The sequence below is a fragment of the Cyprinodon tularosa genome, unplaced genomic scaffold (genome assembly GCF_016077235.1).
Source record: "Cyprinodon tularosa strain WSP-4 unplaced genomic scaffold, ASM1607723v1 ctg221, whole genome shotgun sequence".
NCBI classification, from domain to species: domain Eukaryota; kingdom Metazoa; phylum Chordata; class Actinopteri; order Cyprinodontiformes; family Cyprinodontidae; genus Cyprinodon; species Cyprinodon tularosa.
This window is the reverse complement of record NW_024038824.1, coordinates 81,720-106,429: the sequence shown is the minus strand read 5'-3', so window position 1 is coordinate 106,429 and position 24,710 is coordinate 81,720. Positions and strand designations below refer to the sequence as shown.

At 38.8% G+C, this 24,710-nt stretch overlaps 3 protein-coding genes across 3 annotated transcripts; all 3 read left to right on the top strand.

The window, feature by feature from the left end:
- Nucleotides 1–11,862: 11,862 nt before the first annotated feature.
- LOC119784208 (E3 SUMO-protein ligase ZBED1-like) lies at nt 11,863–12,794 on the top strand. The gene is made up of 2 exons (XM_038286154.1): nt 11,863–12,052; nt 12,305–12,794. Exons 1-2 carry the CDS (start codon nt 11,961–11,963, stop codon nt 12,792–12,794), a joined length of 582 nt encoding a protein of 193 aa, XP_038142082.1. The 5' UTR covers nt 11,863–11,960.
- Nucleotides 12,795–15,577: 2,783 nt separating this feature from the next.
- On the top strand, nt 15,578–17,458 carry LOC119784195 (tripartite motif-containing protein 16-like). The gene has a single exon (XM_038286144.1). The coding sequence runs from the start codon at nt 15,629–15,631 to the stop codon at nt 17,291–17,293; it is 1,665 nt and encodes a 554-aa protein (XP_038142072.1). The 5' UTR covers nt 15,578–15,628; the 3' UTR covers nt 17,294–17,458.
- Nucleotides 17,459–20,948: 3,490 nt separating this feature from the next.
- LOC119784224 (tripartite motif-containing protein 16-like) lies at nt 20,949–24,500 on the top strand. The gene is made up of 2 exons (XM_038286176.1): nt 20,949–21,012; nt 22,667–24,500. Exons 1-2 carry the CDS (start codon nt 20,965–20,967, stop codon nt 24,356–24,358), a joined length of 1,740 nt encoding a protein of 579 aa, XP_038142104.1. The 5' UTR covers nt 20,949–20,964; the 3' UTR covers nt 24,359–24,500.
- The last annotated feature ends 210 nt before the right edge of the window (nt 24,501–24,710 follow it).

Below are 24,710 nucleotides of genomic sequence, written 5' to 3'. Positions count from 1 at the left end.
AACAAATGTATGTAGGGAGAAATAAAATTACACAGTGAGACATAAATATTTATATTTCTTTTAATTAGCTTATTTATTTATTTGTCTTTGTAATTATTACCTTGTTTATTGATTGTCCATTATATTCTTCAACTTTATTTATTAATTACTTATTTTTTAAAGTATTTATTTATATGCATGTTATAATACGTCAGTTTTATTCTTTCATTGTATGTCATGATCTGGCCTGTTTGCTCAACCTTATTTGGTTATTTCTTTCACCTGTTGTTTTCCCCTCCCTGCTGCAATTATCATTTATTCCTCTCACCTGTTTCCTTTGTTTTATATTCTGTTAAGCCTGGGCATTCAGGGCCAGATCATTATTTGTTTTCTGTTAGTTTGTGTAGTTCTGTTTATGCCAAGATTCATGTCCTGGATCCTGGCGGCCAGTGGAAAGAGGGTTTTTGTCATGTTGGGTTCTAGGCGTCTAACCCACATGCAGAAACACACTTAGAGTCAGGGGAAAAGTTCAAAGGGTTTATTTACAATATGTACAATGATAGAATGATAGAACTGGTTCTGGTTCTTCGGACCGGTCACGGGGAATCACCACTGAGGACGACAGAGCTGTTAGACAGGATCCAGGAAACTTGCAGTTTTGAGATGTCAGGACAAAGTACCTGTTCTGAGAGGGTTCTGATCAGCAGGGGGGAATCTTGTGAGTCCGGAGGCTTGCTGGCAGACTAAGGGCTGAGGGCAGAGGCAGAGACTGAGACGAAGTGCAGGCAGATGGCTGAGGGCAGAGGCAGAGACTAAGACTGAGAGCAGGCAGGCAGTTTCCAGGGTGAGATTTCAATCTCTAAGGTTTCAGGTTTCAGGTATGTCAGGATCTGTGAGACAGAGACAGACAGGGTCAGACAAGTTTCGGAACAAACAAGGTTCAGATCTGGTAGGTGGGCTCAGGTTAGATCTACCATTACTGGCAAACACTCTGTCAGGGGAGTGTCAGTCTCCTCCCCCTTAGGTAGGAGTCCTCTTGATGAGGTGACAGGAAACAGGTGTGTGGAGGTGAGCTCATACCCTCAGCAGGAAGATCTTCGGCGCCCTCTGGTGGACAAGCCTCCGGATCCCAACAGTTTTGTGTCTGTCTCGTCTACTGCTCGTCCACTACTCCTCCCCTGCTGAGTCCTAAGGGTTTTTGGCTCTTTATGTGGGGAGGTTCTGTTTTTATCCCAGTAAGTCTGGCTCCAAGGTCCAGTTTAAAGGTCCTGCTCAAGTCCTGACCAGAGAAGGAAATAAAAGTTTGGTAAATAACATGAATTTCCCACAGAGGTGTAACTTGCCAGCCCCTCTCTATGAGGACAGAGAAAACCAGATTCATCTTTCTTTTCCTGCTCTCTTGCCCATGAATCTGGGGTCTGCTTCGGCAGGATCTCCGAAGAGATGGAGATCCAAGGCCCAGAAAGACCCAGGTCTCCAGAACCCTCAAGGAGAATTCATTATGGTGGCCATTCAGTCAGATCCAAACGAAATAGACCTTTTGCTACACATTTCTCTTGAGTTTCAGAACTTATAGAGCCAGACTGGATGAGAAGCCTGCCTTGATGAGCCACTGAGACAAAGAAACCCCTGGTTGTTTGACTAACTGCTGAGCTGTTGCTGGATGAAACTCAAGGTTTTTTAGGTCTGGCATAATTGGGGACAGAACAAACAATATGTCTTTTGATGATGTTGATCATTTCACTAGTTTTAGTTAAGAGTGTTAAACTGAAATATGTTTGACTTGGAGCCGAATTATTTTTGTTATTTAACTCTTATATTTTGAACAGAAGTTATGGTGAATTTATTCCATGTACGTGCAGAATTAACAGTTTGACCATGATTAGTGCTCGAATCACTCTTTCATTTATTTACAGCTACAGTAGTAGGCAGTGTGTTCATAAACAATGTATAACAGCCGAAATAATATCTTATTTATTTATTTATTTATTTACGTGTTTATTTGAACAGGGACAGTGCACATTAATAAACATTTCTGTAAATGAGCCAGTGTTAGCTAAGTAGCTAATTTTCAACTGTAGTCCCTGGGCAAGGTTTAAAATGCCAACATAATAAAACAACAACATTTAAAATTACTGCAAACAATAAAATACATAGTTAGTAATCTACATAAAAGTTGGACATTGATCTGTAAAAAACAAAGACATTATTACAAATATAAGATTTAAAAAGCATTGACAAAAGTGCATCAGACAGGCAGACAGAAGTTATTGATTATGATTACAGGTTTGATTCTCCTGTAACCATGCTTTTAACATGTTTTTGAAAGTTCTGTATGTGTCTGCATTGCGTATATGAGTTGGAATGGTGTTCCAGGACTGAGCTGCTCGCACTGAGAAGGCTGACTGACCAAATGAGCTTTTTCTCAGTGGGACTGTAAGGTTATTAGAAGAGACAGATCTGGTGAGTCTGCTACCTTGTGTGAAAAAAGCGGTAAGTGGTGGTGGAGCAAAGCCATGTAAAATTTTAAAGACCAGATTTGCATCATGAAATGTAACTAAATTTTCCCAGTTTAACAGGACATGTTTGTCCAGTATACTACAATGATGAAAACGAAAGGGTTTCCTGTCCAAAACCTTTAGAGCCTGCTTGTAGACAGACTGGATTGGTTTTAATGTTGTTTTACAGCCCTGTGACCAGCTGCTAAGACAGTATGTTAAATGAGGCATAATCATTGCGTTAAAAAACAATTTTGCTGCATCTGTGTTCAGATTATTTCTTATGTATCTGAAGTTTACAAGGTTGAGTTTGACTGTTTGAGTGACTTTCTTTACATGTTTTTTAAATGTGAAACTTGAATCCAGAATGAGTCCAAGATATTTATACTCTGACACTACTGTGATGGACTGGCCTGCAACAAACACATCTGGGTCTGAGCAGTTTGATACTCTTTTTGTAAAGAACATAGATACAGTTTTTTTTAACATTTAAATGTAAGCATGAATTGTGGAGCCATTTTGATACATGTAGCATGGTTTCAGAAAGTTTTTTGGCTACTTCTTCCTTGGTCTTACCATGTACATAAATTACAGTATCGTCTGCATACATCTGATTACGGGGTGCGGGAATCAGCATGTGTGAGCTGTGATTGATACTCCATCAGACGCTCCTCTGGCTGTGATTGGTTGTTTTGACTCGTCCCGAATTATATTATTACAGGTTACATATCACATGTACTGCTGTCTGGGCATAGGGACAGTTTTAGCCAATATGACAAAAAAGTGATTTTTAAAAACTTACAGACTTCAGCTTTAAGGTCTCTGAATAAGGTGTGTAACATTGGTTGGGCTGAAAATGGCCAAATTACTGTTCTATGAGCCCTAATGCAAGCCTGGTTAAAAGCCCTAGAATGAAACGACAGATTTTCTTCCTTTTATGCCATGCTAATGAATATTTAGATGAGCTGTGCGCTGATTAGTTGGTTTACAACGAGTGACGCTGCTGAGCAAAGATGTCCTCTTTTTCCCGGACATGTCCTGTTTTTCATATCTAAAAATATGTCTAGGGGGGAATTTCTAAATCGTCCAGGATTTTGGTTGACTACAGTGAAACACCTAGTCTAGGGTGACCAGATTTAGGTTTCTGAAAAGGAAGACACTTTTTTTTTTTTTTGGGGTGGGGGGGTTCCTGCTGGGCCGGACCGGGCACTTGAACCAAGCTGTCAGCTCGGGGGCTGGTCTGGGTACCCAGGCAGATGGGGGCAGGGAGCCAGCAGGTGGGGGTAGGCATTATGCCGCTGGTGCCCCTGAAGGCTATCGACACTGCAAGGGTGTAACTTTGTGATGAAAGTTGGTGGGGACACTCGAGTGGTGGCTCATGGACCTACAGTTACACTTTCATTAGGCTAATTTTCCAAAAATGAGCTCAAACATATATTTATTCATTCAAGAGCTTTCCTATTTTGGAGAACACAAGACCACAACACACTGATATTTATATCTATAGATGTTAGCGAAATGCCTTTTAGTGCATTATAAATATGGGGCCCATGCATGAAAAAAAAAATAAATAAGAGCCCAATGCCAAAATTTATATATCATGCATCCCTAGAAGTCCAATTTCAATTCCATCCAGAAAGAATTGGATATCCTGCATTTTAAATATAGCATAGCATATTTTTTTCTGTAAACTTTGTGGTAAACTTAGAGATATATTCTATCGTATGCTGCTTGTCCCTGTAAATCTGTTTCACCTTTAAATCTGCTGCTCTCCCTACTTCTCTCTGAGCTCTGTTTAAAAAGATTTATGAACCTCTTTACTAATATGATGATGCCATAAACAACATTTCAAGATATGTAGAAGCTCTGCAGTCTGTCTGTAAAAACATGTTAATTTTTACCTGTAACTGGGAGTCATGGTCCTCTAAAAAGCCAAGATTTTTTTAACAAGTAAAGAAGAACAAACTATGTTTTCTCAAGCTTCTAGCGTTATAATACTGACTTGTTTAAGCTTACAATCTGTTGACATCTTTAGCTGAAAAAGTTCAGTATGTCTAACAAACAGATTTTTTGGTGGCATCTCCAATTATTTTAACCAACTCGTCTTCTAACTTTTTCTTAAACATGGAAGTAGCTGCTGGTTAATATTCACTGATTGCTGCTCCTCCTCCATGTAGCTATTCTCTAAGCAGTGAAATGCGTCCCCAGTAATATGTCTCAAGGCGACAGATCCGTTGATGTTAGACCGAGAGGCGGGACAGGGGAGCAGCAAGAGAGAGGAAAAGCAAGGACACACATGAGCTTAAGTGTAAAGTGACAGAAAGATTCAGAGAAAGTGCCTTAGCTACTTCTTTGAAGGCATCTGAAAAGGAACATGATTAACTCAAAGAAAAGCAAAAAAAAACTACAGAAGTGAGAATTTGCTTGTTCTGCAGAGGTGAGCATACGGTACCTTGGAAAAGTTTCAAGAGTTGGAAAACAACAATAAGACAGAATTGCTTTCCTTAAAAGAAAATGGAATATGTTTTCTTTGTAAAGGACACATTAGTAAAGACTGCAGAAAGCACCTCAGCTGCAAGCATGTGGTCTAAAACATCCTCAAACACATTTATCGAAGAAACGAACAAAGAACAAGCAACAAATGAACAGACTCAACATGTTGCCGTAGCCCCTATTCAGACTAGTGCTGTTACTGGGGCCGGTAAAGATGAACTTGAGTTATCGATAGTGCCTGGGAAAGTTAAGGTCAAGGAGGGAGATGCAACAGTGATCATCTTTACATTTCTTGACCCAGGTTGCACTGCATCATTTTGCACAGTGAAGCTAATGAATAAGCTGAACATACCAGGCAGGAGAGCCAACGTTCTGCTGAGAACTATGGGACAAAACAAAGTTGTTGAAACTAATATTGTTTCAACAAAAAAACACTATGCCTGTGCATAAAGGAAACAAAGAAAAAACAAAAAAGGCTAGTGGCAGCCTATGGTTAGGGCATAGAGCTTGAAATCCTGAGGTTCTGAGTTTGAGCCCTACTGCCACTCTAGCTCTCTGAGCAAAGACCCTTAACCCCCACACTGCTCCACTTGTGGTCTACATGCTCATCTTATTAGCTATCTTATTCTGCACATGAGTTACGGACAGTCTTTGAAACTCACCTTTATGCCAACAATATTGTTGTAATATTATTTGCAAATGTGTGTGGAGAGTACTGTTTGTCTGTATCTAGATTTGTGTGCATGCAGTGGGATTTGAAAATGTGTAAAATAATTTCTGTCTAATTGATTTGCAAATGTGTGAAAAATTCACAAATCTGTATTCAGATTCACAAATGTGTACTAAGATCTACAAATGTGTTAGATCAGTCTGTAAACACACAGAGTCTCTTAAGTCTGATGTATTTATGCTTCAACACCCAGAAATACAGACAAATCATTGGTTGCAAATCAAGCAGTTTCTCGGTTGGCTCTCTTTACACACGTCATTTTTGCTAGAGAGAATTTTTATGTGTAATATCTTGATTTGCTGCCCTGAGCGCAGGCCTGCAGGCTTATGGCGGCCGTTTATCATAGTATCAGCTTCTTCTGACCATCTGTAATTACTTCTAAGATATCAAAGAAAAAGTTTTAAATTGGAAAAACTTTATCCTGAATGATATTATACAATGACTAGTGAAAATAACAATTCAAGAAATCAATCTCATTTTGGAGAGTCAAAAAAGAAAAGTTAATTGTCTCAAATGTTTGAAGCTCTCCATGATACATCTTGAACGTATTAAGATGCACACTTTAGCATGAATTCCACACAGTAAATTTTAAGAAACAATGAGTTTTTGTCCAACTCTGTGAGCTATGCAGTTCCTATGTGTCCTTTCACACAAAAGATTGTGGGCAACCATACAGCTCATATGTGGAGGATAGGAACGTCGTGAGGTCCCTGTGCTAAATGAACTTTTGATAAGAAGCATCTTGTCCTTACTGGCTGGCAGACATGTTCACAAGTCATTTTTTGCAAGTCCAAGTCAAGTGTCAAGTCTTGAGAGCTCAAGTCCAAGTCAAGTCTCAAGTCTTGAGAGCTCAAGTCCAAGTCAAGTCTCAAGTCTTGAGAAGGCCTGTTGCAATAATCAATTAATCGCACAAAAAATTCTAATCACTTGATTAATTAAAAAAGGTGCAATAATTTTCCTGCTTGCTTGTTTCTCCTTGTGTTTTCATCTCCGTCACTGAGATGGTATAGCTTAAAGGTCGCTATTATATCTATGGAATTATCATTATCTTGAACTGCTAAATGAAAAATACAATTAAAAAAAGCACACACGCAAAATTCTTTTCCAGATAAATTTAGCATTTTCTTACAGTATTTACCTGACATTTGTGGTTACAACTTTTTCTAGTTTTAGCAGTAAATGTCTGCTCTTTTATTTTTAAGGGAAAATGAGGACTGTGGGAAAAAAAACAATCACAATCCTGCCCTTTTATTAATACATATGAGGTTAGCAACTACAAGAGATAAAGAAAAACCCTAAACAAATAGCAGGACAATAACAATACTTTTATAAAAGAAAGATTGTGGCAATAACTTTTTGTAACTTAATGACTTGGCGGGCAGTATTTTCAATTCAATTCAGTTTATTTATTTAGCGCCAATTTACAACATTATTCACAACATATTTCTCCTCTACCACTGCCATAAAGCTTTTAAAGCTGGGCTTGTCGATCAAAGACAAGGGGAGTTTGCATGAAATAATAAGGTCTTGAATTATTGCCTTATGTCTGTGATGTCCCTGGCTGTACACCTGCACTTCACTGTGGCTGATAAAATTAGATGTGGTGGACCAAGCATCGTGTATTTTTTTCTAAAGAAGCTGCAGTTTGCTGCTCTTTTATTCCCGCCTTATGTAAAGTTTTTGTAGCCAAAGGTTATTATGAACGGTGGCACCGAAACAGGAGGGGTAATCATCGCTTCCATATCTGTATGGGTTGCATGCATGCATGCGCACGGGCATATATGTCACGTACTGTTGCGTCAGTGACGTCAGTATGTTGCACAGGGAAAAATATGATTTATGGTTTTCTTTCATTTAAATGTTAGTTTTATGCTTTGCATGTTTGGAGAGGAAGATATGATTTGTTTTTCTTTGTATTTTCTTCTTGAGCTTTGCATGTTTTGATGTTTCTTTTTTATATGATTGTTTTCCTTTATTTTAGACTTTTGAATTTTTCCTGCATGTTGGGTTGTTTTGGTTTGTTTTTCCCTTGTGACAATCCATGCGCACTGGACTGAAGTAGTTGTCTGAGGAGGCGGAGTGCATTAATTGCGCTGCGTAATTGCTGCGCTCAGGTGTGAGCAAGGGCTGATTAAAGCCGACATAAAAGGCGTCTGAAGGAAAGGAGAAAGAGAACGGAATCTGCAGGTGACAGAGACGGACGGGCTGCTGGGGGATCCGTGCGCCAGGAGGGTGCACAGATGGCCCAGTAAGGAGTATTAGGGCAGAGGAGGAACCTCGTCTGTAAGTAGCGCTCCCCCTCACTTAAAGCATAAACAGGAATATATCTTACCACGGGGTTTTGGCGCGTAGATGCTGGCGTTCTCCTTGCTTCTCTTTTTAGCTGGATCGGTCTGGAAAGGGGTGTGACACGCAAGGGAGTGTGCCGGGGCGCCGCAGAGTCATCTGTGGATCAACCAGTGGGTGCTCCAGGCCGATCACTCGCACTAGAAGCAGCATAACAAGCGGAGCACAACTTCCAGCCTCTGATTTTTAATGAAAACTCTTGAATTTTAGGTTTCATCAGGAGAAGAAAAGGACTGTTTTAATATGCCACTTTTGCTGTGGCTTTTTGTATAAATAAAACACTTGAACTTGAGTGCTTCACGGTTTGGGTCTTTGAGTTTTTTTTTTATTTATTTTTTTTTTTTTACCTCTTCTGTGTGCGGGTAAGGCGAGCGGCGATCAGTCAAGTTAGTAAAACAAAAAACACTTGAATAAGTGTTTTTACACTGGAATAATATATATATCTCAGTCGAGTCTGAAGTCCTTTAAATGCAAGTCTAAGTCGAGTCTGAAGTCATTAAATATGCGACTTAAGTGTACGAGTCACAAACTCGAGTCCCCATCTCTGCTGGCTGGTGACAGTTATTACACCTGAATCCAGATTTGATTACAGCTTCTTGTTTCTATTGGTTGGGCATCTTTTCATCGTTCAATTAACACTTTTAGGTTACATTTAAACTTCTGCATCAATTTCCAATATCTAACTGGGATGCAGACAAACTTTGGAGCGTCCCACATCAGTTTGTCTGATTAAATCAGATCATAAGATTATAAAAAGCTCCTCACTCTGATAAACATTCAGGATATTGTTGTAAAACTGTTCAGTGTTTATTATGTTAAATATGCTAAAAGCTGTTCATGTTAGGAATCCAGTGTGTGTGGGCTGCGTTTGTTTTTTGTGTTCTCTCCCTCCACCACCAGGTGGCGCCCTGTTCTCGTTGGTCCTCCCACACACCTGCGGCTGGTTGTGCTCATTACTGAGGACAGGGACGGATCTAGAAAAAAATGTATGGGCTGGCGAGAGGGGGCAGGAATTTTTGAGGGGTGGTAACATATGGCATTTGTTTATACCCGTGGTTCTCAAAGTGTGTGGCGCGACCCACTGGTGGGGAATTGAGACGTGACAGGTGGGGCGCGCCAAGTTCCGGTGTGTGTGTGTGTGACTATAAATGTAGAACGTGTGAGAGCAAACTGTCCTTATAGCTGTATGTTGCCGCTTTTTAGACCAATCAAACCCACAAAGTAATCATTACTAGTCTACATGCAGTCTAATTAAAAGAACATTAGAAAAATTTCACCTGGAACTGAAGTGCCAAAATAATGATTGACGTGACGTCGGCATATTATTTGTAACGGAATAAACTTTCGCGCCCCAGTGTTGCCAACTCAGCGACTTTGTCGCTATATTTCAGACCCCTCCAGCGACTCTTTATCAAAAAAGCGACTAGCGACAAATTTGTGACTTTTGGAGACTCTTACGTGAAAGCACGTATCGTTCCTTTTCTTGTCCTCCAGCGGCAGGTGCTGCCGTGGGGCGCCTAACCCATCCCCACCCCGTTCTCCCCCGCTATCACAGGAGTCCCTCTCAGCGCTGCAGAGACACAGCATGTTTACCCTCAGCGTCCAGACTGCAAATAAAGCGCACGTGCGCCGGGATTGACGGCGCAGGTTGATCATAAATAACTGAATTTGAAATATTTTATCTTAAATAAATAGGACCAGTTTATTGAAATGACGTCTGACTCCACCCTGAAGCTCAGGTTTAATGCTCAGACTAATAGTGAATTCTGGTTTGGAGTGGAGAGGGAGTATCCACTCATCGGGCAGAGAGCTGTGTGCATTCTTCTTCCCTTTGCCACATCATATCTCTGTGAGATGGGCTTTTCAGCTGTTGCTTCACTGAAAACAAAATACAGATCTCAGCTGAACATTGAGCATGACTTGAGAGTGGCAGTATCAAGCCTGCAACCCCGTTTTGAGAAACTGTGCAATGCAAAACAGGCTCATTGCAGCCACTAATGCAGGGATAAATAGACCTGTATTGCCAGATGGATTTCACTTCTTTTCTTTTATTAACAGATTGCAGAGTGGCACTTTAATTTTTTCTATCTTTGAGCTTGATACAAATTTTGACACAGCTGCATTTTTATTTTCTTTATTTTTGAGCTTGCTGTTATTTGATGTAGATAGTTTGTATTTAGATACTACTTGTTACTTCAATAAAATTGGAACATTTTAAGATTGTTGCATATTTCATTAGCATTGTGTTGGGGCGATGGGGACAGGCGGGGCTTGAAAATTCCCTCTTGTCCAAAGTGGGGAATGACAGAAAAAGTTTGAGAACCACTGGTTTATACTGAATTTAATCACAGTTATCACAGTTTTCTGAGAATAGTGTGTAAAGTAAGTGTTTCATGTGAAACAGTTCATATTAGAAATACATCGTACAATGTGATCTCACTTTCTGTCATGATGGGTCTCTGTGTTTAAACCCACATGCAGAACACCACAGGAAACGGGGTAAAAGTTTAACAGTTTATTTGAGAGTAGGGATGCACCGATGCCGATACTGGTATCGGCACCTGGCCCGATACCACGTGTTTGTACTCGTACTTGTATCGGTAAATGTGTGCCGATACTAGCATAAATTTCAAGCAGCGAAGAAGACCGCAGTGTGACGTCAAGAACCTGCCAGCCAGAGTATAGAGAAGGAGGGAGCGAACACAAAAAGAGAGTTAGCATGTCCGCTATTTGGAAATATTTCCAAGTGAACGAGGATGACAAAAGTAAGGCTGTTTGCAAAATATGCAAATCAAAGTTTTCAAGGGGAGGAACAAACCCTAATAGTTACAACACAAGTAACCTAATAAAACATCTTAAGACGCAACATGATGCCGAATACAAGGAGTTCTCTCACGGCGGTGGGAAACTACAACAACCAACTTTGCCGCAAACGCTGAAGAAGCGGGAGAAGATGTCCAGAGACAATCCACACGCAATGAAGATAACAGAAGCTCTTACCCAATACATTGCCCTGGATGACCAGCCATTATCCGTCGTTGAAAATATTGGATTCCGAAGTCTTCTGAGTGTACTGGAGCCGAGGTATGAAATTCCTAGTCGCCAATACATTACTGACGAAACTATATGACTTTGTGAAAAGACATATTCAGAGCCTTTTGCAAGATGTCTCAGCGATTAACTTGACAACTGATATCTGGACGAGCAGCGTTAGCCCGGTGTCACTCATTAGCCTAACTGCGCAATGGGTTGACAAAGATTTTACCCTGCAGAGGGCTGTCTTGCATGCAAAACAATTTCGGGGATCACACACTAGCCAAGCCATTGCGGATTTGTTTGATGAGATGCTCCGGAAGTGGGGCGTTCCCAAAACTTTGATTCATGTTGTGCTACGTGACAATGCTAAAAACATGATAAAAGCCATGACGGATGCCGGACTTCAGAGCCTTCCATGTTTCACGCACACACTCCAGCTGGTGGTTAACGAAGGGCTTCTGGTCCAGAGGAGTGTGACTGATGCTGTCGCTATCGGCCGGAAAATCGTAAGACATTTTAAACACTCCACGTTAGCTTACTCACGGCTGGAAGATATTCAGCTGCAGCTCAACCAACCAACAAAAAGATTGCAACAGGATAGTACAGACCCGGTGGAACAGCACATTTTACATGATACAGTTTCTCATTGAGCAGAAGCGTGCTCTTGGAATATATAGATCTGAAAACGAGCTTCAGAGAATCTCGCCGCTCACCAGTGGGCACTTTTGGAAAAAACTGTCGCTGTTCTGGCTCCGTTTGAAGAGCTTACAAGAAAAGTAAGCTGCTCTGATGCATTAGCATCAGATGTGATCCCTGCTGTGACTGTGCTTCTCAGAATCCTGAACAGAGAAACTGATGATGATCAGGGTATCAAAACAATGAAGTCGACCTTAGCTGCAGCTGTGAAGAGGCGCTTCACTGACATGGAGAAGATCCCCCTCTACTGCATTGCAACTCTACTGGATCCAAGGTAAAAGTCTGCCCATTTTTGTTTAGCATATTAGAATATGATCAAAACAGAATCAATTAAGCTAAAGCGTTTTGAAAAATGTAATTAAACATTTATTTAGAATATTGCAATTGCACTTATGGCATTTAACATACAGTACTACACAATAAGCTTACTTTAAGTTACAAGATATGATTTACAAATTTTTACCTAACAATTTAAACACTAGCCTATCCATAAAAAGGAATTTTTTTTTTTTTTTTTCTGTTGTAGGTACAAAGATCGTTTTTTCTCAAACGTCAACACTGCCATGGATGCCAAAGAAATGCTGAAGGTGGAGTTGCAGAGTGTGAATACAGGAGAGCCAAAGGAGAATCTTGAAGAGCCACCCGCCAGAAGGCTTCGTATGACACAAGCTAGCAGCAGTCTGGACAGAGTTTTTGAGGAGATAACGGAAGAACAACAGTCATCTTCAACAAGCCATGCCACCCCAGTGGGTGCTGCCATTCAGTTAGAGACCTACCTTGGAGAGACTACAATTGCTCGAGAAGAAAACCCACTGCAGTTCTGGGGTGTTAATAAAATTCGGTTTCCTGCTTTGGCTAAAATGTCCCAGAGGTACCTCTCAGCTCCATGTACCAGTGTAGAAAGTGAGAGACTTTTTAGCTCAGTTTCACACATCATAAATGAAGAAAGAAACAGATTAAATGCAGAGATGTTGCTTTTCATCAAGAAAAACATGCCCCTCACTTTCTTAAAATAGATTCCAACCTAAAAGACAAGCTTTACAAAAAGCATTATGTAATTAATCAGTTGCACATTCACAGTTTGTGTTCATTATATGTTCAGTTATATGTTTAATTTGCCTATAGGTAAAAACTGTGACAAGGCTGTTAAAACTATTCAGTAAATGTTAAAATCTATGTTAAACTAACAGGGTTGGTTAGACTAAAAGTGATGTTCTATATCTTAAAATATAAAAAGAGGACAGATGTATACAATTAAAATACACAAGTGTATTTCTGTTTGAGCCAAATGAAAATAAAAATTTTTCAAATTAATTCTGAGGAGTTAATGGCACTTAATATTACTCGGTATCGGTACTCAGTATCGGCAAGTACTGAAGTTGAAGTACTTGTAATCATACTTGGTTTGAAGAAATCTGGTATCGGCACATCCCTAGTGGAGGATGCTCTTTTTCTGGTTGGATTATCAAAATAAGTGGTCCTCCAAATTGTCAATCATTCTGGGGATATGTTTATGTAAATAGCTTTATTTGACTGTATATATCTGTTTTAAGAAAGGGGCAAATGTTATATTTTATGCCACCCTGCGCCACAGAGCTTACAGCCACTCACATGGGGCGTCACTGTGTTGTCTCAACAACAATCGCTTTCTTATTCCATTAGAAAGAAGAAGCAGCTCCATTCTTGTTTATACCCCCCACCTTTAATAAAGGCACCTTCCACAGCTGCAAGTGGGACTTAATTGCTTGTGAGATTTGATTGTTAGAGGTTAGCACAGGCGTAACTTTCTGAAGGACTAGTGGGGATCTAGTCTGGCATCTCGGTCTAACATCATCGGATCTGTTGCTTTAATAATGTGATTTGCAGTCGCATTTCAGTGCTTAGAGAGTAGCTACATGGAGGAGGAGCAGCACTCAGTGAATATTAACCAGCAGCTACTTTGATGTTCAAGTAAAAGTTAGGAGACGGGTTGTTTAAAATAATTAGAGATCATACCACTGAAAAATCTTTTCATAAGACATGCACAGTTCTTTCAGCTAAAATGGCAACAGAGGTGCATCTTTCTTCTTTTTTTGTTTTTGTTTATGAACTTTATTTTAACAAAGTAAGTACAAACAAGTAAAGCAATAGCAACAGTACAATTCTGTGGAGGACATAGAGGTAAATTTCAAAATGGAAATACAAAGTAACATTGATAAGGAAAAAAAAGAATAAGTGAATGACAATGAAACAATAATTAACATGGCAACAAGGGGATTGCTATGTTAGGATTGATGTACATCAGTGGGCAATCCCATTAGTATTTCAGTCAGGTATTCGTATGATTTGATACATTTAAGAGATTTCAAATATTGCATCCTTCTTTTTACCCGATTATAAGGACAGGTCTGGTGTATCCAGCGTAGCCTTGGATATCCCATGATTCATTGCAACTACAAGCAAGCGTGCTTCTCCGTGCTCAGAGGAAAGCAGTACTTGGCGCCGAACAGTGGTGAATATTGAAAGTGCAGTTTGATATAAAAAATATATGTAAATGGTTCTGTCTGAAATAAATGAAAATTGTTTTTAGAATGTTTATTTAGGAAGATATGTGGTGTATAAGTTCTGGTTTATTGAAAGGTTATTATCTGTCACTGTGTAAATGGGTCTGGCTCTCATCTAAGGGCAGATTCTAATATATTCACAGGGTGGGGTCTATAAATCTGATACGGTACTGCTGTTTTACCTCCTCAAATATGTTATTAAGACCCCGAACAGCAGTGTGAAGGGATGGACAGTTATTGTCACTGGAATGATTTAAATAATAAATATAATGCCTAATTCTCATCCCAGGAATATGGAAAATGTATAAATTATATTAAAAACATTGATCAAGTTCATTGATTTAGTTCAAGATTGCCTCAGTAATATTCCAGTTCCTAAACTAAAAAATACATTTATTGAAGGAATCAATGTAATAGACAAAAAATGCAAAAACATTTTTTTGAGAAAAGTGTCAACAAATATCTTCCCAATCCAATTAAAATACTTTTCCTATTAGAGAATCCTCCAAAAATGATATCCGTGCATTGAGAATTAAATATCTTAAATTTGTTATTCTACCTAAATATAAAAGATTAATTTCAACATTCTAAATGACAATTATCCTTCCAACCAATGCAAATACTTCAAATTTAAATTCACCATAGACAAATGTCCTCCATGTGAGCAAGAAGAGGAATGAACTGAACAATTTTTGTTGTTGTTGTTGTAGTAAAACCCAAACATTTTTGTCCTCAGTTCATAACTGGCTACTCTCTAAATCCTTAAACATTAATTTTCTCAAGGAAAGATAAAGACATTTAAAAATGAAATAAATATACTTTAAAGAAAATGTATTCCACCAATGCTAAAAGATTGTATGCTTTCTGTCCAAATGTCATTCTTAATTACCCCTTACATCTTATGTTCTTTATCTTTTTCAGTATAGTGATTGTTCCTTGTCAATGTTTAGCTTCCCTTCTCTTCTCTTTTAATAATTTTTTATTGCTATTTTGCACAGTATGGTTAACTAAATATGTTTTGTTGTTGAATATAAGAGATTTTGTGGATATATCTTTTATACTGATATAAAAAACATATTTCAGCGCAGATACGGGGAATGTGGGATTTAGGGGTCAGAGTCAACAAAAAAAAAAGACATGTTAGAACCAATCAGATAACTACACTTGTAATCTGAGTAGAACCAACACCCGCTGGAGGTAAAAGCTCATTGGCTGCAGCGTCTCTGCCCTTACATGTGATCAGAGCTCAAACCTGTTTCTGTTTTCAGGAAATGAAACTCATACAGTCGCTGTGACTGAGAGGAGAAATGGAGCAGAATCAGCTGGACCAAGAAACCTTCTCCCGTTCAATCTGTCTGGATTTACTAAAGGATCCGGTGGCTATTCCCTGTGGACACAGCTACTGTATGAACTGCATTAATGCACACTGGGATGAAGAGGATCAGAAAGGAAACCACAGCTGTCCTCAGTGCAGAGAGACCTTCACACAGAGGCCTAATTTGAAAAGGAACACCATCTTAGCAGTTTTAGTAGAGCAGCTGAAGAAGACTGGACTCCAAGCTGCTCCTGCTGATCACTGCTTTGCTGGACCTGAAGATGTGGCCTGTGATTTCTGCACTGGAAGAAAACTGAAAGCCATCAAGTCCTGTTTAGTCTGTCTGGCCTCTTACTGTGAGAAACACCTTCAGCCTCATTATCATGTGGCTCCACTGAAGAAACACAAACTGGTGGAGCCCTCCAAGAACCTCCAGGAGAACATCTGCTCTGATCATGATGAGGTGATGAAGATATTCTGCCGCACTGATCAGAAATGTATCTGTTATCTCTGTTGTTTGGATGAACATAAAGACCATGACACAGTGTCAGCTGCAGCAGAAAGGACTGAGAGGCAGAGAGAGCTGGAGGAGAGACGAGGAAGAATCCATCAGAGAATCCAGGACAGAGAGAAAGATGTGAAGCTGCTTCAACAGGAGGTGGAGGCCATCAATCACTCTGCTGATAAAACAGTGGAGGACAGTGAGAAGATCTTCACTGAGCTGATCCGTCTCATCCAGAAAAGAAGCTCTGATGTGAAGCAGCAGATCAGATCCCAGCAGGAAACTGAAGTGAGTCGAGTCAAAGAGCTTCAGGAGAAGCTGGAGCAGGAGATCACTGAGCTGAAGAAGAAAGAAGCTGAGCTGAAGCAGCTCTTAAACACAGAGGATCACAACCAGTTTCTCCACAGCTACCCCTCACTGTCAGCACCCAGTGAGTCTACACACTCATCCAGCATCAATATCCATCCTCTGAGACACTTTGAGGATGTGACAGCAGCTGTGTCAGAGCTCAGAGATAAACTACAGGACATTCTGAGAGAAACATGGACAAACATCTCAATCACAATCACTGAGGTGGATGTTTTACTTTCAGATCCAGAACCAAAGAGCAGAGCTGGATTTTTGAAATATTTTTGTAAAATCACACTGGATCCAAACACAGCACACACTCAACTGTTGTTATCAGAGGGGAACAGGAAGGTAACAGTGATGCAACAACATCAGTCTTATTCTAGTCATCCAGAAAGATTCACTGACTGGTGGCAGGTTCTGAGTAGAGAGAGTCTAAATAGACGTTGTTACTGGGAGGTGGAGGGGAAAGGAGGAGTTCGTGTTGCAGTCGTATACAAAAATATCAGCAGAGCAGGAAATGGAAATGGATGTAAGTTTGGATGGAACGAAAAATCATGGGCATTAGATGTTTCCCAAGATGGTTACAAATTTGGTCACAACAACATCTGGACCTCCATCTCAGCTCCTTATTCCTCCAGGATAGGAGTGCACCTGGATCACTCAGCAGGTATTCTGTCCTTCTACAGCGTCTCTAAAACCATGACTCTTCTCCATAGAGTCCAGACCACATTCACTCAGCCGCTACATGCTGGACTTTGGGTTTACTGGACTGGAAACTCTGCAGAGATCTGTAAACCAATATAGATTTTCTGTCCATTTTCACATTGTTGATTTGAGGTTTTGGTTCTTATTTCTCTGCTGTTCTTTCATTTATTATTTATTTTTAAATTTGGTACTCTAACTTTGTTACAGGAGCTGCAAAGTATATAACTTCTGTTTTCTTTCATTCTGATATGACACCGAAATATATCTCCTCATAAAAATCTAAACTTCTCTGGGCTCTTATTATTCTATTTTACTATTTGCATTGATGAATTTGGATATTATAGTTCATTTTTCACTGCAATGCAGAATAAATTATGTTCCTGTACAAATCCAATGAGAATGAAATTAATTGAACTTGCTTCAGGTTCCTTTATTCCAAAACAGAAAAGTGAACTAACATCAACTTAAACTGATGCTGTTTTCTTTTAAATCCTTTAGATTTAGATAAAAAATATTTGATGTGCTGTTCTGTTTCTTTGGCTTCAGGATAGAATGCTCACTATTTTGTCTCAAGAAATATTATTACAATTTTGGGGAACTGCATGAAAAAACTCAAACAATAAACCATTTTGGACTAACACTTTAACCAGTTTAATTAAAATTAAAATAGTAATGGCCTTTGTATTGGCCAGCCTGTTGTCCTCATCTCTTTGAAAAGCTTGAAGACATTTAACTCATCCTATGAAAACCGCACTACACCTTCAGTCCAGGAGGTAGCGCTATTCCCAGTACCTTTAGATTAATTATAAAAGGTTTATTCCCTTTAAAAACACATTTTTACTTATTTCAGCTAATATAGTAGAAAAACAACTTAGAGTTTTGTAGTTGATCAATTCTTAGGTTGTACTGGATCTGTAAGAAAGTTTTTTATAGTCAATTGCATTTCCTTTTCAAACTGTTGTTTCTGTAAAGCTGAAAAATTTATTTTTAGAAAATTGTAAAAACAGATTAGCAGATTAGATATCCACAGAGCAGAAAAGGTTTATATATGTATATGTGTACACTTGTGAACTTCTAGCTGCAAATGTCATGAAAGCTGTACAAAATGATATTTGTTTTGTATACACTCTGTGTATACAAAATGAAAAAAGTTGTCTAAGTCTAAGTAGTATTACTTTAAGAGCCCTCTGCTTCCTGGAATCCAAGCCTGATATTCCTCCCATCTCTTCCTACCATCAAACTCAGCTCGAAGCTGGATGGAACCAACCCCTGCTCAGGGTAAATGTATTTTTTGCTGCAGGTTCTCGGCACTGACATGCAATCAGAGAAAAAACCCTGTAGTTGTGTTTCTTGACATATAAAAAGCATACAATGCAATTTTGGGAGACGGTTTGCTCATAAAACCTAAACAAAATTGCATCAATGGTCAAATGTTTAACTATATAAAACTTCTTTATCAGAAGGACAGATACAGTTGAATATTGGGTGAACCTATTCAAATAGATATTTCATTGAACATTGGATTCCACAATTGAGCATAGTGATTCCCCTATTATTTTCATTAATGCTAAATTACTTGTTTCATTGTATAATTATGGGGGTTGGACATTGTGGAAAAGAGAGAAAAATACATATATGGACTGTTGTAATCTTTAGAATCGGAAAGTCCACAAAATGTAGGTAAAACTCTCCAACTGATCCAAAATTCTGCAGTTCTGATGCCAATAAAAAAAAAAAACTTCTTATTCCTATTTTAGCTATTCTGCTTCTCTATTCTCCCATCCTGCAACATTTGTTAGTTCAATCTCTAACGTTATGCTCTCTTTGCTTTTTTAAATCATAGTAGCTTTATCTGGTCTGTTCCTGTTTGGCTATGACTTTATCCTGGAGAGAAATATCTGCTGTGCTGCTGCCATCAACACCTTTGGGCTTTTTTCATTTTTTTTTTTTTACTGTGACTGTGCTCTCTTTAATCCTCTGACAAGAATTTTGACATGGTGCTTCTCTACTTAGCTGTCTTTCCTGGACGGAGCCAGCTGTGGAGCTGACCAACTTTTTGTAACTCTGCTTCTTTCTCTGCTTCTCTCTCCTTGAACCCCAGTCAGCATCGACAGATAGCCACTCTCTGAGCCTGGTTCTTCTGGAGGTTTCTTTCTGTTCCTCTTTACTGTCGCTGCATGCATGCTTGGTGTGAAGGATTGCTGTTGAATCAATGAATCAATTTATTCAGTTGGTTTTCTTCAGATAAAATACTTTGAACCAATCTGACTATATTGTCTTTGTAAAGTACATTGATATGAAATGTGTTGTGATTTTGCACTATATACGTTAATCAACTGAATCGAACTGCATACTTATAAATGTAAAAAGAAATAACGCATTATGAGATGTCTAATTGGAAGAGACTGGGAAACAGTGAAAATCAGATAGTAAGGGTATATCTGGGGTGTGCAGGTGACACAGTGGTTAGAGCGCATGACCCATGTACAGAGGTTTAGTCCTTTACATGGCTGACCCGGGTTTGAATCTGACCTGTGGTCCTTTGCCGCATGTCTCTCCCACTCTTTTATTTTCTTTTTCCTCAATGTGCCACTAGTGCCATAAAAACTCACAGAAAATAATTATTGGGGTATTTAAAACAACACATTCATCATCTTTAATGTAGGTTTGGAGAGCCACCATTGAGCCTAACAAGAGATTAGCTTTAAACTATTGTGCAAATTTAATAGGACATGAACAAAACCATTCAATACAAGAAGTTCTAAAACCATCCTGGGAAAAAGACAAAAAACAGACCTAAAAAAATGCTTGGAACTTAAATCATAAAATTTCAGAAATTCAGAGCGATAGTTCAGGTATTTCTAGAATAAAATAATACAAATGCATCACAGAATATAAAAGATCAAATTGGTGCAGCTTACATTATTCCTCGGTTTTGAGTAAAACTGGTATATAAGGAAGAGAATAAGTGATAATAATTTATCAGTATAGTCAGGAAAAATGGTAGAACTATTTGCTCTATACTGGATCAAAGATGATCAGCCGATGAGATCAAAAGCATACTAATATTTTAGCTAATTATTAATTGGTATAAAAAAAGATACTCAGAAAGCAGACCAGACATCTGAATAGAAATATAAAAACAGTAATTAGAATTAATATGATGGGATCAATTGTTACACTGGCATGGAGCTCATAGAGGTAATCAGCAGACAAATCACAAAAGAGGCAACCAGACACATTTCAGATGAAATAGATATCAAGGTCAGCTAACTGAAAGTTAAAGGTTTCATTAAGAAGAAAATAAGGGACAGATGGTCAAAACAATGGGAAAAAGAAAGATGAGAAAATTCATTTGATAGAATTCAGCCAAGAATGGGAAAAATGTCGAGCGATGAAAGAAAACGGAGGGAATAAATATTTTAATACGTGTCACGTTTAAAAAGCACCCTATTTGTCACAGGTAAAAGTGATTAATGTAGGGAAGATGAAGCTATTTAGTCACACTATCAGAAGTATAGTATAAGAAGAATTCAGCTGATTATTAACTATCTCTTCACACATAAAATAAGATTATGTTCCTTTGTTCTTTTTTTCTTTCAAACTTTAATATTTCATCTTAAAATTTGTTATTTATTTGAAAGATTAAATGAGGGGTTTAATCCTGTCAAAACTCCATACCAGCTGATGGCGGTAATGCGCACCTACAGTCATCTGTGCACCGCCATTAAATTAGAGAAGAAGAAGTTGGTCCCTGCTATTTTATACTGATGAGAGTTAGTTATCTCCACAGATATCTTGACTGGCATCGGTTGGTGGTGAGGAAAAAAACAACATGATATATCTTAGCTGCTTTATTTGTCTGTAACCAGAATCAGGCCCAGTAGATAAAAAGGAATAAACTAGAAGACAGGAGTTCATTTATTCCACTTCTGACTCGGTGAGCTGAGTGACCGTTAGCATGGCTAAATGAAGGAGCTAACGTTTCGGTCTGACTCATTGCTCACACTAAACCCTGCATTTCTCTATGAAGGTGAGGAAGAATGGGCTCTATGCACAGCTCCACTACTTCCTGAATTTAATGCAGCTCCTTTGTTTCCTGTCTTTCATTACTGGACGAACTGATTAATCCAGGTGTGTCTGGCCAGTTACTTAGGTCATACACACCTGGATTAATCAGTGCATCCAATCATGAAAGACAGGAAACAAAGGAGCTGCATTAAATTCAGGAAGTAGTGGAGCTGTGCATAGAGCCTATTGCACTTAACGGTTTGAATGACCGTTTTTCAAATGTTACAATGTAAAAAAAATAAATAAATAAAACTTCAACCTTCCCAGAAGTTGAGTAAAATATGAATATTTTGATAATTACAACGGACAATAACGTTGTTGTTTTTTAAGCACAGGCTCGCCTTTATTTTCGTCTACTTTACATTATTTACGCAATAAAAGAGTGAAATTTAACTCAGAACATTAAATAAGAACGTTCAAGTGATAGAGGATGCATATATACACATTAGAATATACAAAACCACATTTGGGGGGTTATAAGCCTAGCTGGATCCAAATGCAAAATGGGGAAAAAAAAAGGCTTTTTAAAAGAAAAGAAAAAATATTTAGAAATACTAATATATATATGTTTTCATTTTTTTCACTATTTTGAAAGAGGATAAAAAACTAAAAATAATTCAAGAAACAATAAAAAATGTGACTACTTCCATTTTTGTTTTAAATATATAAACATCAGAAGGAAAAACATAAACTATCATCATCATCAGAACATTTTAGCATATTTAAAATCTGAAAGGTTATAACCATAAACATAAGACCACAATACTTTTGAAAAAAAAAAATACATACAATCGAGGCAATCTGTAATTTTAAGTGTTTAGGTTCCTATTTCAAATTTGAGTCTCCTTTTTAAAATTTATTACCAAGTTATATTTAGGTTGGTGTTTTAAATTTAGTTTCTTAAACGACTGGATAAATGGGCAGTTTAATAAACGTAATATTCCATTGAGGGTCACTGTTCCTAAATGTGATGTTTTCCTGTTCAAGGTCCTTATTTATCATCATTGAATAGAAAATGTTTTACTGGCTGATTAATTACTAAACCATTCATTTATTTTCAAGTTTACATTCAAAATATTTTATTTTTATTTTGAAAGCTTGTGCTCTGCCAGGGTCTGAGCACAAAAAGCCTTACTTCATTCGTCTCAATAGAATCTTTGGCTAAACTTTGCAGTGATTACTGGTAGTGGTTATTGCTTCCAATTTTATTCACATGTTTTTGCCAGACTGCATAATCAAAGTAAACATCTGCGCTGTTTCCCCCCACGGTCTGAATGCCAAATACTTAAAATATTTTATCAGTAAAACTCTTTTAATTGCTGTCTGTCTTTGTGTGAGTTTTTCAGGTTGAACTGACACAAGATTTGCTGATCAGCTCCAACACTTTTTTTCTGCTTTCAGGAAGTAAAACTCACAGAGGTACTGCAACCGAGAGGAGAAATGGAGCTGCAGACAGTTCAGTTTGACCAAGAAACCTTCTGCTGTTCCATCTGCCTGGATCTACTGAAGGATCCAGTAACTATTCCCTGTGGGCACAGTTACTGTATGAGCTGCATTAAAAGACACTGGGATAAAGAGAATCAGAGAAGAATGCATAGCTGCCCTCAGTGCAGAGAGAACTTCACTGAGAGGCCAGTTATAAAGAAGAACAGCATGTTAGCAGCTGTACTGAAACAACTGAAGACGACTGGACTCCAAGCTGCTCCTGCTGATCACTGCTATGCTGGACCTGAAGATGTGGCCTGTGATTTCTGCACTGGAAGAAAACTGAAAGCCACCAAGTTCTGTTTGGTCTGTCTGGCCTCTTACTGTGAGAAACACCTTCAGCCTCATTATGATTCAGCTACATTTAAGAAACACAAGCTGGTGAAGCCCTCCAAGTACTTCCAGGAGAACATCTGCTCTCGTCATGATGAGGTGATGAAGATATTCTGCCGTACTGATCAGAAGTGTATCTGTTATCTCTGCTCTGTGGATCAACATAAAGGCCATGACATAGTGTCAGCCGAAGCAGAAAGGACTGAGAGGCAGAGAGAGCTGGAGGAGAGACGAGGAAGAATCCAGCAGGGAATCCAGGACAGGGAGGAAGATGTGAAGCTGCTTCAGCAGGAGGTGGAGGCCATCAATCACTCTGCTGATAAAACAGTGGAGGACAGTGAGAAGATCTTCACTGAGCTGATCCGTCTCATCCAGAAAAGAAGCTCTGATGTGAAGCAGCAGATCAGATCCCAGCAGGAAACTGAAGTGAGTCGAGTCAAAGAGCTTCAGGAGAAGCTGGAGCAGGAGATCACTGAGCTGAAGAAGAAAGAAGCTGAGCTGAAGCAGCTCTTAAACACAGAGGATCACAACCAGTTTCTCCACAGCTACCCCTCACTGTCAGCACTCAGTGAGTTTACACACTCATCCAGCATCAATATCCGTCCTCTGAGACACTTTGAGGATGTGACAGCAGCTGTTTCAGAGCTCAGAGATAAAATGCAGGACATTATTCGAGAAACATGGACAAACATCTCATTAATGCTGCCTGAGGTGGAGGTTTTACTTTCAGGACCAGAACCAAGAAGTAGAGCAGGGTTCTTAAAATATTCATGTAAAATCACACTGGATCCAAACACTGCACACCCAGAGCTGGACCTAACAGAGGGGAACAGGAAGGTGAGATGGAGGAGTAAAGCTCTGACTTTTTGTAAAGACCCAGAAAGATTCACTACTTGTTGTCAGGTTCTGAGCAAAGAGAGTCTTACTGGATGTTGTTACTTTGAGTTAGAGTGGAAAGGGAGACTTCATGTAGGAGTCTCTTACAAGAGCATCAGCAGAGCAGGAAGTTCGAATGAATGTCATTTTGGATCTAATGACAAATCTTGGGCATTAATTTGTAACCATACCGATTCCATTTTTTGTCACAACAACGTCTGGACCTCCATCTCAGGTCCAGTATCGTACAGAATAGGAGTGTATCTGGATTATACCGCAGGTATTCTGTCCTTCTATAACATTTCTGAATCCATGGTTCTCCTCCACAGAGTCCAGACCACATTCACTGAGCCACTATATGCTGGACTTTGGGTTTGGAATTACTGCAGATTACTGTAAACCAGAACAAAATTACAATTATATTACAAATGCAATGAGTTGTTCAGCCCTAGTGCCAGCTCACAACACATCTAATCGTTCTGATATCCATATTGATGTATTTGGATATGCTGGTTTTTCTTTTACTGTTCTGCAGAACAAATGTTGTATAAATCTGTTGAAAATGAAGTGAACTTCATTGATGTTCAAATGAGGAAAACTAAATCTGGAATTAATTCAAACCTGAAACTGTTTTATTCTAAATCCTGTAGATTAAAATCAGATTAAAAAAAACACGTCTACTGTTCTGTTTCTTTGGCTTCTCAATAAAACAACTAGGCTACAGAGAAATGTCATTCATTACTTTTATATA